Source organism: Rana temporaria, chromosome 1 (genome assembly GCF_905171775.1).
Source record: "Rana temporaria chromosome 1, aRanTem1.1, whole genome shotgun sequence".
NCBI lineage: Eukaryota > Metazoa > Chordata > Amphibia > Anura > Ranidae > Rana > Rana temporaria.
In genome coordinates, this window is record NC_053489.1 from 215,143,351 (window position 1) to 215,170,490 (window position 27,140).

At 44.9% G+C, this 27,140-nt stretch overlaps 1 protein-coding gene across 1 annotated transcript in view; it reads right to left on the reverse strand.

Annotated features, from left to right (window-relative positions):
* SFI1 (SFI1 centrin binding protein) overlaps positions 1-27,140 on the reverse strand; it is a 103,913-nt gene that overhangs the window by 60,772 nt on the left and 16,001 nt on the right. Inside the window, exons 5-13 of the mRNA XM_040349740.1 lie at positions 21,903-21,997; positions 19,812-19,929; positions 19,624-19,726; positions 12,820-12,976; positions 10,948-11,109; positions 6,821-6,891; positions 6,622-6,714; positions 3,977-4,074; positions 3,831-3,897 (exon numbers count right to left, since the gene is read on the reverse strand). Coding sequence (XP_040205674.1) covers positions 3,831-3,897; positions 3,977-4,074; positions 6,622-6,714; positions 6,821-6,891; positions 10,948-11,109; positions 12,820-12,976; positions 19,624-19,726; positions 19,812-19,929; positions 21,903-21,997 — 964 coding nt within the window. The remainder of the gene's footprint in view (positions 1-3,830; positions 3,898-3,976; positions 4,075-6,621; positions 6,715-6,820; positions 6,892-10,947; positions 11,110-12,819; positions 12,977-19,623; positions 19,727-19,811; positions 19,930-21,902; positions 21,998-27,140) is intronic.

The following is a 27,140-nucleotide window of genomic DNA, read 5'->3' on the forward strand; positions in this document are numbered from 1 at the left end:
AAATTACCGATACTTTTGCAGTGCAACTTGAGCCCATACAAAATAAATGGGATCAAATCGCACCTCAAAGAATCGCATGCAATTTGAACAGGAATGTGGTGCACTTCCTGTCTGAATCGCACAAAGTTTCCAGTATGTATGGGCTCAAATTGCACAGCAAATGGTATCAGTTTCAGGTATCGAAGCATTTGCACAAGTATTCGTACAAATGCTTAGTATCGGCACTGATACCGATTTCAGTGCAACCCTAGACTACATGAGTACATGATTCTGATATTTACAATCAATAAATGTACTCTATTTATGGGATAGAGGGTGGCTCAAACCATGTACCACAACCCTAAATATCAAATAGACAATGTATAGGTAGATTGGGATTTTTTTTAGGTGCTCCAAAATATTGATACAATTAAAATTTACAAAATTGTACACAAGGCCTTTGATAGTATTGAATGGTCATATTTGTGGGCCATACTGCACAAGTTTGGGTTTGGGCCAAATTTTATAGCATGGGTCCAACTATTGTATAGCTCCCCAACAGCGGCTGTTAGAGAGTCTGGGAGGGTGTCTCAGTGCTTTCCACTTCATAGGGGTACCAGACAGGGCTGCCCCTTATCGCCCTTACTGTTTGCCCTAGCCATAGAGCCTGTGTTCGTGCCAATGATAATATCAGGGGCTTCCAGCATGGCGGATTGCAAGAAAAGTGTATTCTGTACGCAGATGACACCATGCTCTTTTTGGGTGACACAAAGACGTCCCTACGGGAGGCTATGGAGGTGATTCGGACGTTTGGTTGCAACTCAGGTTTGGTAATCAACTGGACCAAGTCTTCCCTTCTGCTTTTGGATAACACGCCTGATCCGCGGGAAGTGACATTCTTAGACATTCCTGTGTCTGGGGAATTGAGGCATTTATGAGTTCAGGTTACCCCCAACCCTTTAGACTATCTCAGACTAAATCTATCCCCTTTATTGAACAGTTGCAGAGATTGGGTGAAGGTATGGTCCAAATTGAAAATGTCCCCAGTGGGTAGGATAAATTTGATCAAGATGATCTTGATGCCCCAACTTTTATATATACTTCACAACTCCCCCATGGTAGTTCCAATTTAAAAAAACAGTTTAGGATCATTAAATCCATTTTTAGGTCCCTTATCTGGCTAAACTCCACTGCTCGGGTAAAACTTGAACAGTTACACCGCCCGAAGGAAGCAGGAGGGCTTGCTCTCCCTAATCCATGGCTGTACTATTTGGCCTCCCAACTGCAACACATAGCGAGAGTATTGAGCCCTACAGGCACCCAGGTACTTAACTTGCAAGACCCGGCAGCGCACCTTTTTAAGACGGCGACGGGGGGGGGTGGGGCTTGGGAGGTGGCTACGGGCCTGGAAGCGTTGAGTGTTGCTAAATCCAATAAGTGCTTTCCCACTTACAATCTGAGGCAGAAGGTGTGGAATAAAGTCAGGGAGCTGCAGCAGGTGGAGGGTTTCACTAGATCTAGTCCCATCTGGGGGAACGGACGCTACTTGGAGCTGGAAAGATTACAATATGGTTCGAGATGGCAGAAGTACGGCATTATACATATGAAGCAAGTATTTAGAGATGGTAAACTGCGTGCCTTTTCTGCGTTACAGGCGGAATTTAATCTACCTGCATCTATGCGGTTTTACCATTTCCAGCTCCAACATGCGGTGAGGGCCCAGTCGAATGGGGTCGCCTGGATTCTGGATCCTACCCCCATCTTTAACTACATGATGGAAGTGACCACGTTTAAAGGGTTCATTTCAGGCTGTTACTCTATGCTCCTCACCAAATTCCTTCCTGATAAAAATGCAGGGATCATATCCAAGTGGGAGAGGGACATAGGTGCCTTTGAGGAAGACCAGTGGGAGGAGGCGCTTGCAGCAGTCCCCTTAAGTTCCCTAAACGTGGCTCAGCGATTGTCCCAGTTCTATATTCTGCTACGTGTACACTACACACCAGCTAGGTTGGTTGAAAATGGGAGTACGGGAGGACCCTTCCTGTACCAGGTGCAAGAGGGACCACGGAGACCTGATCCACATGTTGTGGAGGTGTCCCAAGTTACACCTTTATTGGAGGGAGGTGGTGGACACAATTAACTGCGTATTTCTGGTTCAGCTGGAGACGCACCCGAAATCGTGCTTACTGAGTATTTTAGACACCGTCCCGGGGGAAGAGCCTGCTAGAAAAGGGATATCGAGGGCTCTCTTCCAGGCTCGGAAACTCATTCTGAGGCACTGGAAGTCGGAGGAACCCCCTACGGTGCGGGAATGGATTAACCAAATGAGTGATACTATTAGATTGGAGAAATACATCTATCAGCACAGGGGGAGTGTGAAGAAATTTCAAAGTATTTGGGCATGCTGGTTGAATGTCCCTGGGTTAGCTCCGGTTGATCTAATTATGGACTGCCTGTTCCTATAAGAGGAGGGAGGAGGAAGTGGGGACCAGGGGGGCAGTAGTGGTGCCGGTCGCAGGTCAGAGACAGGTGGTGGAGTGGGCATTGTACTTTCAGTGGTGATGGCTAGTTGTATCCCTAAAATGTGGGCCACACTGTTGGGCATGTCCTTTGGAATGCTACATGAGATGGTCTAGTAGTGAAGTGTCTGCTATGTATTTATGATTTGCTGTTGAAAGATCGAATTGTACCTTGCCTGGGTGTACTGTACTGCATTTATTCATGTTATTTTTATATATTCCTTTGTTTTTCGTTGTTCTTCAATAAAACCCTATTTGATTTAAAAAAAAATATATTTTACAAAATTATTATTTCCATAAAAATGTTTCATAATATCAACATTATAGTGCTGCGCTACTAATATATTGAATAGCCAATAATCAATAAATGCTAATAATCAAATGGAAAAGTAATCAAACCTGCAATAAGCAATGTTTGATCGCTTATTCATTTGATTATTAGAATTTATTGATCATTAGCTATTCAATATATTGGTAGCACGGCACTGTTTCGTTATTTATCGAATCAATGTGAAGTGAACACGTTTTTCTGTGCTTGCAGCAGCCAGGTGGTGGGGGGGGGGGGTATTTTGTAACATCACTCACACTTTGTGATTAGTTATATTGTTATAATTTATTTGCGCTGATAGGAATTATTATTTTTTTAATATCAACACTATGTGTATTGATTTTATCAGATATTTTAATGGAAATAATAAATATTGTAAGTTAATTGTGTCAATATTTTAGAGCACCTAAAAAATCCCAATCTACCTGTACCATGTCCAATTACAATCAGTAAATGTAAAAGAACTAAAAAAAGGAGTGAAGATTTGAAATGTGTCAGGGAACATCTAGAAATGTAAATTCTACTTACCCTGAAAGAAAATATTACCTTTCGTCTTAAACTCCTTCTGAAAAATAGCTGTGTGCATTCCAGCATGTGCACTCCTGTGCCTATAATCACATAGCTGTACTGTATTCTATGCAGTGTGAAATCATTTAAGGCACTGATTACTGTTGGTTTTAGAAGAATTCAAGTGAAATTTGATGATATCCCTACTGTGATACTCATCGTTTCCCTTGCTGGAGGCTCTGACATGAGGAAGCAAAGCTTTGCCCCTACCAAAATTTTCACTTTACACAGTTACAGTGCAGAGAAATTCTAACAAGTTAGTAATGGGGAAAGATCAGCTGTAATGACAACTTGGGAAATGCCTTTTTGGTGACTAGTCATTTGCCCTCTGCCTGATTTTCTTTGGAACAGCTTCCAGGGTTCAGTCACTCTTTAGTAACAAGATATTTTCCAATATATTTTATTATAAAAAGACAACAGATATCAAGCTTAAATACCTTTTTGAACTTGCACAGCGGAATGTACTGGACCCAGGCACTAAAGTATTTCTGCAACAACAACAATCTGAAACAAAAGAGTAAGATGGTGTGGGAATGCAGGATAAGCACACATTTATAATGCTAAGAACCATTGTATTTTATACCTGCAGTGAGAATGTGCTGCCACAGTAAGGGAGCCAAGTCTCTCCTCCTCCTTCTGCTCCAGACGATACTGCCAAAGAGTCCAGAACCTACGCAGCAACTGTACAGACAATAACATATATACAGAAACTGTATATAAAAAAATACCTGTACTGAGAAAAATATGGACACTGCGATTGCTAAAAATGCCATCTGCCTGGCTCTTTGACTTCAACACTTTGAGAAAATTACCTTGAAGAAGCAGTGACTAGGAAATCACTTGCTTGGAAGTTTACAGGATAAGGCCAAGAAAATAAAGTACATTTTAGTCAATAATGAGAGCCTTTGTGCTTCCTCATTACAATATTTTTTTAAAGCAATTTTCTTTCTTTTTTTTATCTGAATGAAAGCATCCAGTGACAAACCAACCACATATTAGTTGACATAATTGATTCTCTCAGAAGAGGTCGTAAGGACAAAACATCAGGGCTTTGGCTAAACATGAAATAAGTTATGTTAGCCCATTTATCAGAAAGTGAAACTGAGCCTGACAGAGTGGGGAGACACCGTATGTCATCCTGAGACAGTGGGCGGGGGCTTGGCATTTGAATGATTTTGAGAACTTTTTATGTTTGTGAGTAAACTTTAAAAGGGAAGAAACAAGCAATAAATGTGTTAAACAGGATTACGCTATGAGTGTTGCTTTGGTTGCTTGTATCGAGTATTAGTGATATAAACTGACCAGTGCAAGGAAGGAGGATGTTGGATGGATCCACCCAAATAGATGTTTAACCAGTTCCCAACCAGCTTACGTACTTTTCCTGCTGCAGAGCGGGTTCTCCTGGGCAAAATCCCGTACGGGTACGGCTTTGCCCAGTAGGGGCCCGCTGAACAGCAGGGGACCCTTTGTGCGTGGCTGGCGTGCACGAGAGCCAGCACGGGGATTTATGTGTGTAATCACACAAATTCTTGTGCCGTCAGGGGTGCGGAGACAGATCGTGTGTTCCTACTAAGTAGGAACAACGATCTGTCTCCTCCCCTAGTCAGTCCTATGCCCATACAGTTAGAACACGCTGAGGGAACATACATTTAAGCCCTTGACTGCCCCCTAGTGTTAACCCCTTTCCTGTCAGTGACATTTATACAGTAATCAGTGCATATTTATAAAACTGATCGCTGCATTAATGTCACTGGTCCTAAAAATGTGTCAAAAGTGTCCGATCTGTCCGTCGCAATACCGTTAAAAATCACAGATCACAGACATTACTAGTTAAAAAAAAAAAAAGCCATAAAATTTTCCCATAGTTTGACTCAAGAACTTTTGCGCAAACCAATCAATATACGCTTATTGTGATTTTTTTTAACAAAAATATGTAGAAGAATACATATTGTCCTAAACTGATGAAGACATTTTTTATTTATTTTTAAATTGGAGATATTATAACAAAAAGTAAAAAAACATTTTTTTTATTTTTCAAAATAGTCCCATTTTTTTTTTTTTTTTTAATAGCGCAAAAAAAAAAAAAACGCAGAGGTGATCAAATACCACCAAAAGAAAGCTCTATTTGTAGGGAAAAAAAGGACACAAATGTTATTTGGGTACAGCATTGCATGACTGCGCAATTGTCAGTTAAAGCGACACAGTGCCAAATTGTAAAAAGTGCTCTGGTCAGGAATGGAGGGTAAAATCTTCTAGGGCTGAAGCGGTTAAATAAAAGTGCTATTTGTCCATTATTCAGTGACAGGCATTGATTTGCAGTGTCCTAAGGGGTTTAAGTCCAATGAGCACAAAGGGTGTTTAACCTGTTAAAAGGCGGAGGACTGAAATTGTGAAATATCATACCCAGAGGAAACATCTTACCGACTGCTTTTTTGCACATTTTTCACCATTTGCTGGAGGACTTTGAACTTTTAGAGTATTGAGGGCTGCTATGATTATTGTGACATTTGTATTTATGGCAGGTATCATTGTTTTTAAATAGCTGACTCTAAGGCCTTGTACAGACGGGCAAACATGTACGATGAAAACGGTCCGCCGGACCGTTTTCAGCGTACATGTCTGCCCGGGGATTTCTGTATGATGGCTGTACTCACCATCATACAGAAATCCGCGCGTATTCGATACACGGCGACGAGGCCGCAACGTCACCGCGACGATGACACGGCGACGTGCGCGGCCCTGCCAGTTCAATGCTTCCACGCATGCGTCGAAGTCATTCGACGCATGCGAGGGATGGCGGCCGCTCGGATATGTACGGTAGGTCTGTACAGACAACCGAACATGTCCGACGGGCAGGATTCCAGCGGGCATGTTTTAAAACACGTTCAGAAATATTTGCCCGCTGGAAAAAGGCCCGGCATGCAAATGTACGCTAGAATCCTGTCCGCTCGGGCCTACACACGACCGAACATGTCTGCTGAAACTGGTCCGCGGACCAGTTTCAGCAGACATGTTCGGTCGTGTGTACGGGGCCTTAGATTTATAGATATTCACCAATGTTGCATAAGTGCTAGGTAGTGTGCATGTTTTTAGCATATATTGTGAATTTATACAACCACATATTAAGTTCTACTTATTTGTCATTCTACAATAAAACTTGTTAAATACAGAAATCACAGGCAGGTTAAATTCTGATTGGTTAACAAGCTATTCATTTAGACTGCTCACCCAACTTTGGTATTGATGGCTAGCTTGCTCATTTCTCTTCTGTGAAGTGTGTACAAGGGATACGTTTTTCTTTAGAGCACAAAAACCAACATCCTGCAACACAAATATAAAGATTTTGCAACATAACTAAAATCCTACTGTACAAGAACAAAACATTTAAAGACACATTGCACAGAAAAAAAAAATAGAAGACAAATACCATTAGGTGTAATCTATAATGGTCCTGGGCCAGTTTTAGCAACTGTACTTCTTCAGAAGCAATCAGCATGTCTGTTCTAAATTAAGGAGCTGTGATATATTTTTGTACTTTATTGATTTTAAAACAGAATAAAAACACATAGGTATTTATTATTGCATCACACTTCATTTAGCACTCAATTCGGAGCTATTGTCCTAATATTTAAGAGCATTTTTTGCTTAGTCCTTTCATCATTGGGAGTTAGCCGACACTTCCTGGTTCTTGTAGCAGGTGCCATGAGAAGTGGTGCCAAATCTGATGCCAAGTCTTACACATTAGGTGTTGCTATAGTGTTGGGAACTCTGTCGTCAGCCTCCTAGGATACCTTAGAAGGGGAACAATGAACCGTACAGTAGTGGCATGATCACCTCATTCTCACACTCTAATTTTTTTTATCATGCACCCCAGAAGGATGCAGGGCCATAGGTGCCAAAATTGAGAGAGCGCAGCAGTGACTCATCTTTATTACAAGAAACATCTGCACAGAGGCAAATTACAGTTGTAAAAGTGAATTATTTCACGATGGATTCCTGCACCGATCTGGATGAAATGCACAAATGACACCAAGATTAAAAAAAGAAAGCACATGCCTTTTGTATTTGGACAATACTTTTTAGTATACAGTGGCAAATCTTGCAGGTACATCATTTACTGGCACAGAGATGCCCAGGTCCTGTATGCATTCCTGTGCTGGCATGCCATTTTAGTCTATTGGAACACACTTCTGTGTCCGTACACATACAGGGTGAGTTTGGGGACCTGCACCCACATGTTATACAGGAACAGAGCGAGACTGTACGTGCACTTGTGCATCCCAATAAACTAAAATGTGATGTCAGCATGGGGAAGCACGCAGCACCTTTGAATCCCTGTGCCAGTAAAAGACAGACATGTGTGGGGCACACAGCTAATCGCCCCGTGTGAACAGGGCATAACTCCTTTATCTGATTAATGATAGACTTTCTTAAATCATAAGTAAAGCAATCACTGAACTACTGATGCTATGAAGTAAACAATGCACTCTGCTAAAATCAGAACATTAATTTAGTTTACCTTAAAAAAAAAAAAAATTGGAATCCACTACTCCAAAGTTTCACTGAACATTTTAATCGACCTTACAGACTGAATAGGGGGACAAGAGGAACCAGAATACCTGATAGTCTACAAGTTTGAGAAGCAAGTATGTTTTGATATGACCTGATTACTAATGAAATTTATCAAAGTGGCTTGGTGTGGATAAAAAAAACGTAGTAAAAAAAAAGTACTTTTTTTGCCTCTCAAGGCTTCGTTTTCACTTTTAACTACAGTGTACCTCTAAAGCAGGGGTCTCAAACTCAAATTACCTGAGGGCCACAAGACAAGTTTCCATATCCCATGGGGGGGCCGCATGCAAACTTTCAAACGTCAAAAACAGTACTGGTGTCAGCGAACGCATTATTAACCCTGACCACTACACTGCACACTGACCACTACACTACACACTGACCACTCACCATCAGGGTACAGCACATCAGGGCACAGCACACATGAGTGCACAGCGCACATCAGGGTACAAAGCCCAGCACATCAAGGTATAAAGCCCAGCACATCAAGGTATAAAGCCCAGCACATCAGGGTACAGGGCACATCAGAGCACAGCTCATAGGGGTACAGCACAACAGGCCACATCAGGGTGCACGGCACATCAGGACAGGGCACAGTGCAGGACATGGCACATCAGGGCACAGCACATCAGGACAGGGCACATGGCACATCAGGGTACAGGGCACATGAAACAGCACATCAGGGTACAAAGCCCAGCACATCAGGGTACATGGGGCACATGGCACATCAGGGTACATGGGCCACATCAGGGTACATGGGGCACAATCACAGCACATCAGGGCATATCAGGGCACATACGAGCACAACAGGGCACATGAGAGCACATCAGGGCACAATCAGGGAGCATGGGGCACATGAGAGCACATCAGGGCACAGCACATCAGGACAGGGCACATGGCACATGAGGGTACAGGGCACATGAAACAGCACATCAGGGTACAAAGCCAAGCACATCAGGGTACCCCATGTACCCTGATGTGCTGGGCTTTGTACCCTGATGTGCTGTTTCATGTGCCCTGTACCCTGATGTGCTGGGCTTTGTACCCTGATGTGCTGTTTCATGTGCCCTGTACCCTGATGTGCCATGTGCCCTGTACCCTGATGTGCCATGTGCCCTGTTCTGCCATGTCCTGTACCCTGATGTGCCATGTGCCCTGTCCTGATGTGCTGTGCCCCATGTGCCCCGATGTGCTCTCATGTGCCCCATGTTCCCTGGTGTGCCCCATGTTCCCTGATTGTGCCCTGATGTGCTCTCATGTGCCCCATGGCACATCAGAGTACATGGGCCACATCAGGGCACAATGAGAGCACATGTGGCATATCAGGGCACATGGGGCACATACGAGCACACCAGGGCACAATCAGGGCACATGGGGCACAATCAGGGAACATGAGAGCACATCAGGGCACAGCACATCAGGACAGGGCACATTAGGGTACAGGGTACCCTGATGTACAGAGCCCAGCATATCAGGGTACTTGGGGCACATGAGGGTACATGGGGCACAATCAGGGCACACCCGGGCACAATCAGGGCACATGGGAGCACATCAGGGCACATGAAAGCAGATCAGGGCACAATCAGGGCACAGGTCAGCATTTACTTGTTGTTTTCTTCAAAGGCAGAGTAGCGCAGGAAGCGTCTGTCAAAAGTTCACTTGTCTCTCATGTCACGCTGCTACTCCCCGGCAGCCCCCCCCCCCTCTCTTCTCGTCCATCTCAGATGATGTCACAAGCAAATGGGGATGGACGAGAAGAGAGGAGGGGCTGCCGGGGAGTAGCAGTGTGACATGAGAGACAAGTGAACTTATGACAGACGCTTCCTGCACTACTCTTCATGCACCTCGATCTACACTTCCGCGGCACCCGCGGGCCATTTAAAACCGGTCCGCGGGCCGGTAATTTGAGACCACTGCTCTAAAGCCTCGTACACACGATTGGATTCTCCGCAGACAAAGCGTCCGACTTTTGTCCGAAGGGCGTTGGCTAGGAACTTGTCTTGCATACAAACGGCACACAATTGTCGGCCAACAAACACGAACGTAGTTATGTACTACGTGGTTTTTCAGCTCTTTAGCGACACCCATTGGGCACCTTCTGCTAATGTTGTGTTTGGTGAGCATTGCTTTCGAGCATGTGCGTTTGTACTCTGGACTTTTGTCTGACGGACTTGTGTTCACACGATCGGAAAATCAGACAACAGACCGCTTTCCACAGAAAATTTTAAAGCCTGCCAATTGCCATCCAACATTTGTCCGTGGAAAATCTGACAATTGTTCGATGGAGCATACAAACGGTCGGATTTTCCGCCAACAGCCTGTCATCACACAATTTCCGATCGTGTGTACGAGGCTTAAGTATACATTTTTTGGTTTTCTCTTGAGATAAATGAAGAAAGAAATCATATATATGTTTAAAGCCAGCCATAGATGGCTCTAATTTCAGCAGGGACCAGATGGATCCATCTATGGGCAGGCTGGTTGTAGTGAAGTCAATCCCTTGATCGACTTCACTACAACCAACCTGTCAGATTTTTGGCATGCAATTACTGCCGGTAACAGTAATCATTGTGTTTTGCCGGCAGGGAAGGCTCCCTAATGGCAGAACACAATACTGCCGCGGGAGGGATTCCCCTATCAACACTGACTGTGTTGATGGGGAAAAAAAGAAAAAAAAAATCAAGCAATTCTATTTTTTGCAACCCATGGTCGCAGGAATGAAAATCGTATCATGGCTTGCCTTACGCTCATATAAATAAAAAAGACAAAAAACAGGGTTGCGCTAACAACTTTTATATCACGTGTTTAGGTGTTGCAGCTTCAGTTATTGACTTAACACAATTTTTCCATTAATTATTTACATTCATTTATATAATCTTTTCACTTTCTCTTAGCGCAATATATTTACCCCTAGTTGTTTACCTTTGTTTATCATATAAATTAACACACACTGTATATGCACTTTTTCAAGACATAAATGGATACAATGCTTCCAGTGAGTAAAAGCTCTTCTAAGAACACATCGACGAGCCAGGAAATCGCAGTGTTCTTGAACAGCCTGCATCTTTTTCACTTCATCAAAGACGTGGACCCAGACTGAGAAATATTGTCGTATCAGGTTCTCATGACAAAATTGCACAGCCAGTACTGTAAAAGACACAAATGATCTTACATAAGTGGCAGGTTTTAAATGACAGATTGGTGCTTTAACTGCCATAACTGAGTAAGGGTCCTTTTACACAATTGTTCTGTTTCATTAGTTTAGTCACGTTTTTTTCAAAAAACGGATCAGTTGACATCAGTTTTACATAATTTTTTTTTTTTTACACCCACTACTAATGCAAAAACAAAATGCAAAATGGGCCGTTTGTCCATTTACATCAATTTGTTGTCAGTTAAGTTTTTATGAATGAAAGAAAAATCGGGCTTCGATCCGTTCCAAAAAAACAGATGTTGACGGAAGTGGATATGAACTAATGTAAATGGATGATTCCATAGGGATGCATTTATGTCTGTTTTTCATCCATCAAATGGAACGCCTGTGTGAAAGGGGCCCGATACTTTAACCTCTTGACCACCGCCCCATGTCAAAAAGACGTCCTCTTTTTAAAGTTGAATATCTCGATAACGGCAGCAGCTGCTGCCACAACCGAGTTATTCATCTTTTCAGGGGGCGGTGGTGTACACGATAACGGCGGTCTCCGCGGCGGATTCGCCGCGAGATCGCCGTTATCGGTGGCGGGAGAGGGGCCCCCCCCTCCCGCCGCTCTCCCGCGCCCTCCGCCGCTTACCGGAGCCGTCGGTAGCGGCGGAGGGGATCGGATGTGTCCAGCAGCTGAGCGGGGACGGGACTGAAGGAGAAATCTCCTTCACCCGTCCTCATAGCTCTGCTGGGCGGAAGTGACGTCAAAACGTCAGTCCCGCCCAGCCTCTTAAAGAAACATTTTTTTTTTTGTCATTTGAAAAAATTACATTTTTTTTTTTTTATTTATTTTTTTGCATTTAAGTCTAATTATGAGATCTGAGGTCTTTTTGACCCCAGATCTCATATTTAAGAGGACCTGTCATGCTTTTTTCTATTACAAGGGATGTTTACATTCCTTGTAATAGGAATAAAAGTGATCAATTTTTTTTTTTTTTTTTTTTCAGTGTAAAAAATTATAAAACTAAATAAAAATAAATAAGAAAACCCCAAAAAAAAATTTTAAAGCGCCCCGTCCCGACGAGCTCGCGCGCAGAAGCAAACGCATACACGAGTAGCGCCCGCATATGAAAACGGTATTCAAACCACACAAGTGAGGTATCGCCGCGATCGTTAGAGTGAGAGCAATAATTCTAGCCCTAGACCTACTCTGCAACTCAAAAAATGCAACCTGTAGAATTTTTTAAACGTCGCCTATCGAGATTTTTAAGGGTAAAAGTTTGACGCCATGCCACGAGCGGGCGCAATTTTTAAGCGTGACATGTTGGGTATCATTTTACTCGGCGTAACATTATCTTTCACAATATATAAAAAAATTGGGCAAAATGTATTGTTGTCTTATTTTTTAATTCAAAAAAGTGATTTTTATCCAAAAAAAGTGAGCTTGTAAGACCGCTGCGCAAATACGGTGTGACAAAAAGTATTGCAATGACTGCCATTTTATTCCCTAGGATGTCTGCTAAAAAAAAATATATAATGTTTGGGGGTTCTGATTAATTTTCTAGCAAAAAAATTGTGATTTTCACATGAAGGAGAGAAGTGCCAGAATTAACCCGGTGGGCAAGTGGTTAAAAAAATAAAATAAAAAATATGTTATGATGTTCAGAATACAAACAACTATACATTTTTAACCAAACCACACATATTTCTCTTACTATTCTGTTGCCTCTTTTGTCTACGATAATACATGTATAGAAGCCAGGATTTTATTGAGGTCTTCAACTTGCAGTACCGAAAGTGCATCAATGCCTTGTGCTCTTTATGCTTCTCCTCCTGAGTGTAAAGGTATAATTCTCTCCACTGAAGCCAAACCTTCAAACAGGAAGACACCAAAACATGGATGTTAGGGGGGGGGGGGGGGGAGTAGATTTTGTTAACCGGTTTTAATACCATAAATGATTAAAGAAAAGAAAAAAAAACATAAAATTAAATCTCACTGTTTTACTGTTCTTAAAGAGAGCATATTACAGGTGGGCTTATGAATAATTCTGAGCAATCAGTTTTAAAATAAACCAGTAATATAGAAGCATGCAAAGAAAAAGTTACACTTGATAACTTTACGTGCTGGAATGATATAACAGATTTACTTATATTATATGCTCTCCCTTATCCTACTTTGAGCTTGATATTTTACCTTTAAAATCAGGGGTCAGATATTATGATACCTTCTAAGAGGGCAGAACCCTGTTGACAGTATGAGATGTAAAATCTACAAAGCAGTGGTATTTTATACTATCTTTGTGTCCTGTAAAGTACTTAAAGAAAAAATAGGATTTTTGTACTCACCGTAAAATCTATTTCTCTGAGTTCATGGACGGACACAGCAGCATTGACCTTAGGGTTATATACCTTCCTTTCAGGAGAGACTAGGCAGAAAAAACAGCACTTTAAGTGTTAAAAACACTTCTCGCAGTACAGCACCTCCCAGGGGGCATGTCCCCCGGGTACATCCCACTCTCTGGAACATCCAGCCTCAGTTCGTAGGCAAGCAGTACAAACAAAGTGGTCCCCCGGGTATAACCCACACTCTGCCTCAGCAGCTCCAGTTCCTAACAAGCAGTACAAACAAAAAGGAGGGGTGGGTGCGGTGTCCGTCCATGAACTCAGAGAAATGGATTTTACGGTGAGTACAAAAATCTTATTTTCTCTTCCGTTCATGGATGGACACAGCAGCATTGACCTTAGGGACGTCCCCAAGCAGTGTCAACATTTTTTCGAGGGGTGGGAAAAAACACAGCAAACCAGGTTTCACCCCAAACAAACCAGAGTTCCTCAACGGAGGAACTTCAACCTTAATCAGCCGCCTGTAAAACCTTGCGGCCAAAGGAGGCATTCGAAGATGCACTCACATCCACCTTGTAAAATTTTGAGAAGGTGTGGATTGACAACCAGGTCGCCACCTTACATACCTGTAAGACAGACGCTTGATGGCGGAAAGCCCAAGAGGCACCAATCGCCCCGGTCGAATGTGCCGTAACCTGAAAGGGAGGCGCCCGCCCCTTTAGGGCATAGGCCTGGAGCATGACCCGTCTGATCCACCTAGAAATGGTGGCCGACGAGACCGCCAGACCTTTCTTAGGACCAGTCACCGACACGACCAGTAAGTCCGACTTCCGAAACGGAGTCGTAGCAGACAAGTACACCCGTATGGCCCGAACCACGTCCAAGAAATGCAAAGTGGCCTCCTGCGGGTTTTTCGGCCGAGGATATAAGGATGGAAAAACGATGTCCTCATTAATGTGAAAAGCCGAAACAACCTTTGGAAGGAATGATGGCTGCGGCCGCAGCACCACCTTATCCTTGTGGATGACCAAGTAAGGAGCCTTGCAGGACAAGGCCGCCAGTTCAGATACTCATCTGACCAAAGTAATTGCTACCAGGAAAACCACTTTCTGGGACAGAGTCAACAAAGGAATCTTCCGAATGTCCTCAAACGGAGATCCTTGAAGCACCGAAAGAACTAAATTCAAGTCCCATGGAGGCAGCGGAGGACGCACAGGAGGGGCCACATGCCGGACCCCCTGCACAAACGTACGCACCGAGAAGTGCGTCGCCAAGGGTCGCTGAAAGTAGACAGCTAGAGTCGAAATCTGACTTTTAACCGTACTTAAGGCGAGAGCCTGATCCACTCCACGCTGTAAGAACAGCCGAATCCGGAACATCACGTATGTACTGGGGTGCCATTTCATCTCTTCACACATAGAGATGTAGGCCCTCCACGTATGATTAGGGGTGTAACGGATCGTCACCGATCCGTGATCCGAACGGGCCACCCCGTTCGGATCGGCACACCACACGATCCGCGGATCGCTCCGGAGCCTCGGCTGTAGGAAAGTCCCCGGCTTCGGCCTAGCTCCGGAGCTGGCGGCCATCTTGCTCCACACCAGTGGAGAGCGTGTGCTTGCCAGTGACCCTTCACAGCATGGGACTGAATTCCCCTGGCTGCTCCGACAGAAGCGATGGATGTCACCGACTCACCCGTGATTACACAGTAATCTGTAAGTAAGTGTCTGGAAGGGGGAACAGCCAGCCTCTGCTCTACAGATAAGATAATGTTAGGTGAGGGATCGGGAACAAGTGCACTGTATAGAGAGGTGAGAAACTAAGCCAGCAGTGTGTGTTCAGCTTGTTACTTCCTCTCACTCACTTTCTCCTCTCCCTAACCTGCCTGCTTGGAATGCCGTGCTGGAACAATCACACCGGGCTGTGAGGGGATCATGAGAGTCCTTTACCTGTCAGTGTGTGTTTGTACATCGCTACTGTCTGTGTGTGTGCTACACTGAGACACTTCCCCCACTGTATACACAGCATGTCACAGTACACCGTCCCTTTGCTTCACACACTGTGTATGGCATTGTCCAGGTCCCTGTTTAACCACTTCAGCCTCTGAAGATTTACCCCCCCCCCTTCCTGACCAGAGCATTTTTTTGCGATACGGTACTGTGTCGCTCATATGTTTAGGCCAATATGTACTCTGATAAATGTTTTTTGGTAAAAAAACAAATAGTTTTTTATTTATTTTTTGTGAATAGCTGCGTTTAATGGCACCTTACATGCTTTCTAATGTGACAGAACTTCTCTGATATTAATATTTAACTTAATGTGAAAATCGGAGGTGTTCTGTCACATTAGCACGCATGTAAGGTTTGCTGCAGATTTTAAAATGTAACATGTAAACAGTCCGTCAGATTTACATATTCTGTATTTAAGCTCCGGTTTGTGTTGAAAATAACTGAATCTAAAACTCTGTTGGGTGTTACAAGATTAGTATTTTTTTTTTGCTGATCCGAAAAATGATCCGATCCGTGACTCCTGATCCGAGGATCGATCCGATCCGTGAGTTTTCTGATCCGTTGCACCCCTACGTATGATGGTAAATCGTTCGTGAAGTGGACTTCCGTGCTCGTAGCATGGTAAAGATCACCGAGCCCGACAGACCTCTGTCCTTCAACACCTGGCTCTCAACAGCCACGCCGTTAAAGCCAGCGACTGTAAAGCAGGGTGAAAGATCGAAAAGATTGTTGGAATCCCCTCGGCTTCCACTCTGCGCAGCAGGCGAGGAAGAAGCTTCAGAGGAGGGAAAGCGTATATTAGGCGATAGTGACCCCATGGCGCCACCAACGCGCCTGACGCGTCCGCCCACGGGTCCCTTGACCTGGTCACGAACCGTGACACCTTCCGATTGAGACAGGACGCCAGAAGGTCCACGTCTGGAGTGCCCCATTTTTGGCACAGACTCTGAAACACCTCCGGGTGTAGTGACCATTCTCCTTGGACCATTCTCCCCTGGGAGGTGCTGTACTGAGAGAAGTGTTTTTAACACTTAAAGTGCTGTTTTTTTCTGCCTAGTCTCTCCTGAAAGGAAGGTACAGTGATGAAAATAAGTATTTGAACACCCTGCTATTTTGCAAGTTCTCCCACTTGGAAATCACGGAGGGGTCTGAAATTGTTATCGTAGGTGCATGTTCACTGTGAAAGACATAATCAAAAAAAAAAAATCCAGAAATCACAATGTATGATTTTTTTAACTATTTGTATGATACAGCTGCAAATAAGTATTTGAACACCTGAGAAAATCAATGTTAATATTTGGTACAGTAGCCTTTGTTTGCAATTACAGAGGTCAAACGTTTCTTGTAGTTTTTTACCAGGTTTGCACACACTGGAGGAGGGATTTTGGCCCACTCCTCCACACAGATCTTCTCTAGATCAGTCAGGTTTCTGGGCTGTCGCTGAGAAACACAGAGTTTGAGCTCCCTCCAAAGATTCTCTATTGGGTTTAGGTCTGGAGACTGGCTAGGCCACGCCAGAACCTTGATATGCTTCTTACAGAGCCACTCCTTGGTTATCCTGGCTGTGTGCTTCGGGTCATTGTCATGTTGGAAGACCCAGCCTCGACCCATCTTCAAAGCTCTAACTGAGGGAAGGAGGTTGTTGCCCAAAATCTCGCAATACATGGCCCCGGTCATCCTCTCCTTAATACAGTGCAGTCGCCCTGTCCCATGTGCAGAAAAACACCCCCAAAGCATGATGCTACCACCCCCATGCTTCACAGTAGGGATGGTGTTCTTGGGATGGTATGACCAAAAAGTTCTATTTTGGTCTCATCTGACCACATGACTTTCTCCCATGACTCCTCTGGATCATCCAAATGGTCATTGGCAAACTTAAGACGGGCCTTGACATGTGCTGGTTTAAGCAGGGGAACCTTCCGTGCCATGCATGATTTCAAACCATGACGTCTTAGTGTATTACCAACAGTAACCTTGGAAACGGTGGTCCCAGCTCTTTTCAGGTCATTGACCAGCTCCTCCCGTGTAGTCCTGGGCTGATTTCTCACCTTTCTTAGGATCATTGAGACCCCACGAGGTGAGATTTTGCATGGAGCCCCAGTCCGAGGGAGATTGACAGTCATGTTTAGCTTCTTCCATTTTCTAATGATTGCTCCAACAGTGGACCTTTTTTCACCAAGCTGCTTGGCAATTTCCCCGTAGCCCTTTCCAGCCTTGTGGAGGTGTACAATTTTGTCTCTAGTGTCTTTGGACAGCTCTTTGGTCTTTGCCATGTTAGTAGTTGGATTCTTACTGATTGTATGGGGTGGACAGGTGTCTTTATGCAGCTAATGACCTCAAACAGGTGCATCTAATTTAGGATAATAAATGGAGTGGAGGTGGACATTTTAAAGGCAGACTAACAGGTCTTTGAGGGTCAGAATTCTAGCTGATAGACAGGTGTTCAAATACTTATTTGCAGCTGTATCATACAAATAAATAGTTAAAAAATCATAAATTGTGATTTCTGGAATTTTTTTTTTTGATTATGTCTCTCACAGTGGACATGCACCTACGATGACAATTTCAGACCCCTCCACGATTTCCAAGTGGGAGAACTTGCAAAATAGCAGGGTGTTCAAATACTTATTTTCTCACTGTATATAACCCTAAGGTCAATGCTGCTGTGTCCGTCCATGAACGGAAGAGAAAAAAAGATTTTACAGGAAAACCAAAATCCTAATTTTCAAACTCAGACATTACAGGACACAAGGGAGTCAATATTCATGACTTCTTGGGATGTTCCAAAGCACTGGACGCAAGGAGTAGACAACACAGGAAAAAGACCATCAACAAGGGAATCTCTCAGAGAGGTTCAAAGGAAGAAGTCTACAAAACAGACAAGACCAGGTTAAGGTCCTATGGAGACAAGAGGCTACGCAGGCAGAACAATCGGTGCGACACCCTGCACCAAGCCTTTATTTATTGAGATCTTGGAAAGAGTATGACCAAGGCCAAGATGTGTCCCCTGCAAGCCAGATACGTCTTTACACCAGGATGGCAGAAAGGCCAAAATGTGCCCACGGCATACATTGGGAATAAATTAAACTTATAAATAAACCTTCCATGTGTGATGGTACACCTTGCTGAAGGTTGGGTACTGATTACAAAGTCAAAAACTTCCAGCCATACCGTTAAAACCAGTGACTGTAAAGCTTGATGAAAGACTGAACTATGCAACTGCAAACCTGGGCAATCTGGCAGAGCCCACGGCTCATCTGAAAAGAGGTTTATGATGTATGCATACCATGTCTTTCTTGGTCAAGTGGGTGCAATCAGAATGATCAGAACACCCTCCACCTTTATTCTGCACAACAGGCGGGGAAGAAGCTACAGCAAATGGAAGGCATAGACATGAGAATGGGGATGGGCAATAGGTTCTAGCCTTTCTTTATAATATTAAAAAGTAAGGGTATTGATGCTGTCTGTATCCAGGACAGATCTCATCTCACCGACTTGCCTGTGTGCACTTGTTATTGGGAGAGGATGTGATGGGACACAGTTTTACTAGGCTTTAAATGTTGAGAGCACTTAAGAAAATAGTATTTTATAGAAAGTCGCATAAGTCACGTGTTCTGCCAAAAAAGGTATGATTACTTGTCAGTTCAGGTAGAGACACTGTTTGACTGCCTAAATCCTCTTGCTAAAAAGCATGCCTCTGCTCTTTCTTTTGCATTCACATTGACATGTAATCTAGCCTCTAGCGCAGTGTTTCTCAGCTCTTGTCCTCAGGACCCACCAACAGGTCAGGTTTGCAAGATAACTGAAATACATCACAGGTGATATAATTTGCTGCTCTGCGATTGCAGTATTCTAGTCCGCATCTAAAATATAATACCTAAAATCTGGCCTGTTAGCGGGTCCTGAAGACAGGAGTTGAGAACCATTGCTCTAGCGCATCATTATCTGGGAAGTGAGAAAATCATAACAAAACAGAGAAAGGTAGCCAATATTTCCACAAACATCAAAAGACTAATACAGTTTTATTATCTACAAAAGTGGCAAGGTGTAACAGAAATACACATGCCTGAAGCCAAAAATGTCTAACAATTTATTTCATTAACGCAAGAAATATAGACACGAAAGTGATTTTAAATGAGAAACTTATATTCACACAGCCTGACATACCCTCATTTGCAGGCTCACAGCCCAGTGTTTTAAGGACAGAATCTCTATTTCGTGGATTTTTTGTCTACGTTGGAACTGGACAACCCACATGTGCCAAGTATTGCTGGTAAAAAGAATAAACATATGGTTGATTAGTCTGACATTTTGTATAGTAAATACTAGGTAGTCTACAGTTACTGTCAACTCACTGTAGATCTCTATTTTGTCTGAACTCCAGAGCTTCTGAGAGCATGTGATGCTTGGTTCTGCGGATATGCACATAGATGATCCAGTGATGCCATGCCTGACGCATGATCTGCTTTTCGGCTGTGAACAGTAAATATACCAACATGGGAAAGTTACAGCTTTTAATTCCATCAACAACAAGTACTGAGATCGACCCCCACTCGCACTTACTACCCGTTTAAAAAAAAACGTGGCCAGGTGGGTGAATCTAAACGATTCTGTGAATAAGAAAGTACAAGTACCAACATCTTTTGCAGCTGTCGGCTTGCAGTTCTCAATGAACTACCAGGGTGCTGTTGAGCGCTCTGGTAGTTTATCCCTTTCCTGCCGAGCGTACTCAGATATGCGTCCTCGGCTTTCGGGGGTTATACCGGTATGATGCCCACAGCTGCAGGCATTATCCCGGTATAATTTTTTAGAGCCGGCGATTGGCTTTCCAGGGATAACAACCGATGCGGCTAAAAGACCCGACCCACGATGCCCCACCTCCAGCGCCTAAAGAGAGACTGAGTCGAAGCCGTGAACGGCTTTGATTCAGTCTCTTCAATGTAAACACGGAAGCAACGTCATGACGTCACTTCCGGGTTACTCGGCTGCCAATGGTGCCGGATTTAAAAAAATACACAGTATTCAGAATCGCCGTTTTCAGCTATCTAAATACTTTGAAGTGCAAAAGGAGGGATCGGGGGTCTTTTAGACCCCGATCCCTCCATAAAGAGTACATTACATTCCTTGTGACAGCAATAAAAGTGATCACATTTTTTTTTTTTTTTTAAACACTTTCCCTACCGAGTCATTGTGAAATGACGTCGGCGGAAACCCTCCCTCCCTCAGAGTGGACGTCATATATTACAGAGCGAGAAACGGGAGCTGTGTGTGTAAAACACACAGCTCCTGGTCCTTTCAGGGGGAGAAATGACTGATCGCATGTTCATACAATGTATGAACAGCGATCTGTCATTTCCCCTAGTCAGTCCCACCCCCCCTTCAGTTAGAACACACTATAGGGAACATGATTAACACCTTGATCGCCCCCTAGTGTTAACCCCTTCCCTGCCAGTGCCATTTTTACAGTAATCAATGCATTTTTATAGCACTGATCGCTATAAAAATGACAATGGTCCCAAAAATGTGTCCGAAGTGTCCGCCATAAGGTTGCAGTACCGATAAAAAAATTAAAAAAATTAAAAAAAAAAACGCAGATCGATACCATTACTAGTAAAAAAAAAATATTCATAAAAATGCCATAAATCTATCCCCTATTTTGTAGACGCTATAACAAACCAATCAATAAACGCTTATTGTGATTTTTTTTTACGAAAAATATGTAGAAGAATATGTATCGGCCTAAACTGAGGAAAAAAAATGTTTTTTTTTTATATATATTTTTGGGGGATATTTATTATAGCAAAAAGTAAAAAATATTTTTTTTTTTTTCAAAATTGTCGCTCTATTTTTGTTTATAGCGCAAAAAATAAAAACCCGCAGAGGTGATCAAATACCACCAAAAGAAAGCTCTATTTGTGGGGAAAAAAGGATGCCAATTTTGTTTGAAAGCCACGTCGCACGACCGCGCAATTGTCAGTTAAAGCGACGCAGTGCCGAATCGCAAAAACTGGCCCGGTCATTGACCAGCAAAATGGTCCGGGGCTGAAGTGGTTAAAACACCACTGCACAAATACCTTGTGAAATAAAATATTGCAACAATCGCCATTTTATTCTCTAGATTCTCTGCTTAAAAAATATATATATAATGTTTGGGGGTTCCAAGTAATTTTCTAGCAAAAAATAGGGATTTTAACTTGTAAACACCAAATGTCAGAAATAGGCTTAGTCATTGGCTTGCCCATACAAGATACAAGCAGACAGATACACTGACAAGTCTGAAAAAAATAAAATAAAAAAAAAATAAAAAAAAAGTAATTTAAGTTCCTAGTTGCTGCCTAGCATGGCTGAGTGCCAAGCATTTTTGTCTTATATGCTGGCAGGGAACTGTCCTTACTACATGGACTGAGCTGAATTGCATTTTCGCTTTGCACTAGTGGAATTCTTACCATGGCGGTGTGCAATCTGATATTTCTGTTTAGTCTGCCGCTGTGTCTGCACAAATTTTCTCCACGCAAAGAAACACATCTTGTAACAAATATACCTAAAACGTTAACGTACACAGTATTACTTCAAGTGTAGCAAAAGAAAGCAGATGCATTGCATTTTAGCAAATAATGATAAATACATAGAGAATATAGAAGAAAAAAGAAAAGATGAAAAAAAAAAAAAGCACAATTGTCTGCTACACTATATTACCAAAAGTATTGGGACGCCTGCCTTTACATGAACTTTAATGGGATTCCGGTCCGTAGAGTTCAATACGTGGTGGCACAGTAGTGTAGTGGGTAGCACTCTGGCCTAGCAGTAAAAAGGGTCGCTAGTTAGAAATCCAACCATGACACTACCTGCCTGGAGTTTGCATGTTCTCCCTGTGCCTGCGTGGGTTTCCTCGGGGTAATCTGGTTTCCTCCCACACTCCAAAGACATGCTGGTAGGTTAATAGGCCTCTGTCTAAATTGGACCTAGTATATCAAGCGCGTCGGGATCCTACGGGGAAAATGACAGCGCTATATCAAAATGCCACTCAGCTCAACTCAATATTGATTTGGCCCACCCTTTGCAGTTATAACAGCTTCAACTCTTCTGGGAAGGCTGTCCACAAGGTTTAGGAGTGTGTCTATCGGAATGTTTGACCATTCTTCCAGAAGTACATTTGTGAGGTCAGGCACTGATGTTGACAAGGCCTGGCTCACAGTCTCTGCTCCAATTCATCCCAAAAGTGTTCTATCGGGTTGAGGTCAGGACTCTGTGCAAGCCAGTCAAGTTCCTCCACCCCAAATTAGCTCATCCATGTCTTTATGGACCTTGTTTTGTGCACTGGGCTAAATTTATCTACAGAAGGCCAGGTATTCTTAGTCGAGCAGCATAGAAAAGCTAAATTTAAGCTTTGAAGCACAGCTTGCACATCAGTAATTATGTTACCAATCTCCACATGTATAAGCATTCAGGGGTGGGTGGTCAAGGGATAGAGGTAAAGCTGCCACATTTTTACAAAGAGAGTTTTCAATATCAGTACAATTGCGAATTTAGTATACGTGGACTGAAATGTTTGTACTCACCGTAAAATCCATTTCTCTGAGTTCATGGACGAACACAGCAGCCTTTGACCTTAGGGGTATTATGTACCTTCCTTCTAGGAGAGATTAGGCAGAAAACAGCACTTTTAAGTGTTAAAACACTTTCCTGAGCACAGCTCCTCCCAGGGGGCGTGGTCCCCCGGGTATAACCCACACTCTGCCTCAGCAGCTCCAGTTCCTAACAAGCAGTACAAACAAAAAGGAGGGGTGGGTGCTGTGTCCGTCCATGAACTCAGAGAAATGGATTTTACGGTGAGTACAAAAATCCTATTTTCTCTTCCGTTCATGGACGGACACAGCAGCCTTTGACCTTAGGGACGTCCCCAAGCAGTGTCCAAAAAATTCGAGGGGTGGGAAAACAACACAGCAAACCAAGCTTCACCCCAAACAAAAACCAGAGTTTCTCAACGGAGGAACTCCAACCTTAAACTGCTGCCTGTAACACCTTGCGGCCGAAGGAGGCATCCGAAGATGCACTCACATCCACCTTGTAAAATTTTGAGAAGGTGTGGATTGACGACCAGGTCGCAGCCTTACTCACCTGTAACACAGAGGCTTGATGACGGAAAGCTCAAGAGGCACAGATCGCCCTGGTCGAATGCGCCGTAACTTGAAAGGGAGGCGCCCGCCCCTTCAGGGCATAGGCCTGAAGCACAACCTGTCTGATCCACCTACAAATGGTGGCCGACCAGACCGCCAGTCCTTTTTTAGGACCATTTACCGACACGAACAGTGAGTCTGACTTCCGGAACGGAGCCATAGCAGACGTAGGGCCCGAACCACATCCAGGGAATGTAAAGTGACCTCCTTCGGGTTTTTCAGCCGAGGACACAAGGACGGTAATGCAATGTCCTTATTAATGTGAAAAGCCGCAACAACCTTTGGGAGAAAAGATGGCTGCGGCCACATCACCACTTTATCCTCATGGAAGACCAAGTAGGGAGCCTTACAGGACAAGGCCGCCAGTTCAGACACCCGTCTGACAGAGGTAATAGCTACCAGAAAAACCACCTTCTGTGACAGAGTCAACAAGGGGATCTTCTGAATGTCCTCAAAGGGAGCTTGTTGAAGCACCGAGAGGACTAAATTCAAGTCCCATAGGGGCAGTGGAGGACGCACAGGAGGGGCCACATGCCAGACCTCCTGCACAAACGTACGCACCAAGGAGTACGCCGCCAAGGGTCGCTGAAAGTAAACAGCTAGAGCCGAAATCTGACTCTTAACCGTACTCAAGGCGAGAGCCTGATCCACTCTACGCTGTAAGAACAGCAGAATCCAGGACATCACGTATGTACAGGGGTGCCACTTCATCTCTTCACACATGGAGATGTAGGCTTTCCACGTACGATGGTAAATCTTTCGTGAAGTAGACTTCCGTGCACGCAGCATGGTAGAGACCACCGAGCCTGACAGGCCACGGTCCTTCAGTACCTGGCTCTCAACAGCCACGCCGTTAAAGCCAGCGACTGTAAAGCAGGGTGGAAAATCGGACCCTGCGACAGAAAATCTTCTCTGTGGTAGACGCCAAGGGACATCTGCCACCAGACACACCAGGTCCGCGTACCAGGAGCGAGGCACGGCCAATCTGGGGCGATCAGGATTGTTGGAATCCCTTCGGCTTCCACTCTGCGCAGCAGGCGAGGAAGAAGTTTCAGAGGAGGGAAGGCGTAAATTAGGCGATAGTGACCCCAAGGTGCCACCAACGCGTCTGACGCGTCCACCCACGGGTCCTTCCGATTGAGACGGGACGCTAGAAGGTCCACGTCTGAAGTGCCCCACTTTAGGCACAGACTCTGAAACACCTCCGGGTGGAGTGACCACTCTCCTTGGTCTAGTGTTTGGTGACTTAGGTAGTCGGCCTGCCAATTCTGTACTCCCGGGAATGTACGCGGCCGACAAAGCCGGAACGGACCTTTCGGCCCACCGAAGGATGTGCGCGACCTCCATCGCTGCAGCTGAGCTCCGTGCGCCACCCTGATGATTGATGTATGCCACGGCCGTGGCGTTGTCTGACTGGGTCCTGACCGGTCGGTCCTGCAGCTCCAGGGACCACCTGGCAAGGCACAACTTGATTGCTCGGAGCTCCAGTACATTGATCGGAAGGCGGGTCTCCTCCTGAGTCCAGCGCCCCTGGGCTGACTGGGTGTCCCAAACGCCCCCCCAGCCGGAGAGGCTGGCATCCGTCGTGACCACTGTCCAATGGCACGGCAGAAACGACTTCCTGGTCCGAAGCACCGGAGACGTCAGCCACCACACCAGGGAGGACTTGACCAGGTGACTCATCTGAATCTGGTAATCCAGAGATGAAGGGAGCTTGTCCCAACGTGACAGAATTTCCTTCTGTAGCACTCGGGTGTGGAATTGGGCATACGGAACTGCCGAAAGAGACCACCATCAGACCCAGAACCCTCATGCAGAATCGAAGAGATGACCACTTCTGGGTCGACAACTGCTGCACCGCAGATTGCAGTGTCTGAAGTTTCTCTGTTGGGAGAAAAACTCTCGCCTCCGCGGAATCCAGGATTAACCCCCAGGTATTCCAGTCGCTGAGACGGAACCAAGACTGACTTCTGGATATTCAGAAGCCAGCCGAACTCTCGTAGAGTCTGACACGTGATAGACACGTCCTCTTCTAACGCTGAGCTTGAGGAAGCTCTCAGGAGAAGGTCGTCCAGATATCCTACAATAGCGATCCCGTGCTGCCTCAGCAGGGCCAGGATCGGGGCGAGCACCTTGGTGAAAACCCGTGGTGCCGAGGCCAGGCCAAACGGGAGGGCTACAAATTGAAAGTGGTCCTCCCCGATTGCAAAACGCAGAAACTTCTGGTGCTTTGAGCATATGGGAACATGTAGGTATGATATCCGAGGACGTCAGAAAGTCCCCCTGATGGAGCGCTGCCACCACCAAGCAAATCGACTCCATCCTGAATTTTTGCACTTTGACAAAACAATTGAGGGCCTTGAGGTCCAGGATTGGACGGACCCCTTCCTTCTTGGGAACTACAAACAGATTGGAGTAAAACCCCTGAAACCGTTCCATCGAGGGAACCGGCACAATCACTCCCCTGACCAGAAGATCCTGGACAGCCCCTGACAGATCCTTCCGGCGATCCGGAGGAAGCTGGAGGTTGGAAGGAAAAAATCTGTTTGGTGGAAAGAGAGACCCCGAGGAAACTACTTCGCAAACCCAATGGTCGGAAAGAAGAGACCTCCACCGAGCCGCGAATTTGCGAAGTCAGCCCCCCTACCCGAGACACGGGCGGGGGCAGACCTTCATGCGGAAGCAGGTTTGTCCGCAGGCTTGTGGTACCAGCTGCGCTTCTGCCCTGCAGCGGGGGTCTTAGCACCTTGAAAACATTTTCCTGCCGCACTGGGTGGGCGAAAAAAACGCTTAGGGGTAGTAAAAGAGGGCCCTTGCTTACGGGGAGGCTCCTTGCCCTTCCCAGACTGTGGGAGCAGAGTGCTCTTACCACCTGTGGCATCCTTTATGATGTCATCCAGGGACGCCCCAAAAAGTCGTTCATCCTTAAAGGGTAAATCCACCAAGGCCTTCTTGGAGGACTGGTCCGCAGACCAGCACTTCAGCCACACAAGGCGGCGTAGTACCACCACGTAGGCGGAGGCCCTGGAAAGCAAGGGAAGCGTATCCAGGGCCGACTCACAGACAAACCTTTAGCCCCCGAACCAATTGTTCAGCCAGGTCCACACATGTCTCGGAAGCACCTTGCGCCTCCAGCTCCTGTAGCAAAAACGTTGCCCGTTCGGTAAGTGTCTGCGACACCAGAGTCCGGGCCAAGACCGGTCTTACTGCCGAACCCACTACCGTGAACATGGAGCGGGCCACAGCCTCCACTCTCCTGTCTGCGGGGTCCTTAAAGACGGGAGCCCCTTCCACCGGCAACGTGGTGGCTTTGCTCAATCTGGACACGGGTGGGTCCACTGACGGAGGAGAGACCCACTTTTTTAAAAAAGTCCTCCTCAAAGGGAGAACGGGTCGCAAAGTATTTTGAAACAGCAAAAACTTTCTGCGGCGTATCCCATTCCTTGTATAAAAATGTGTCCAAATATGGAATACAAGGAAACACTCTTGCGGTGCGGGGTGGCTTGC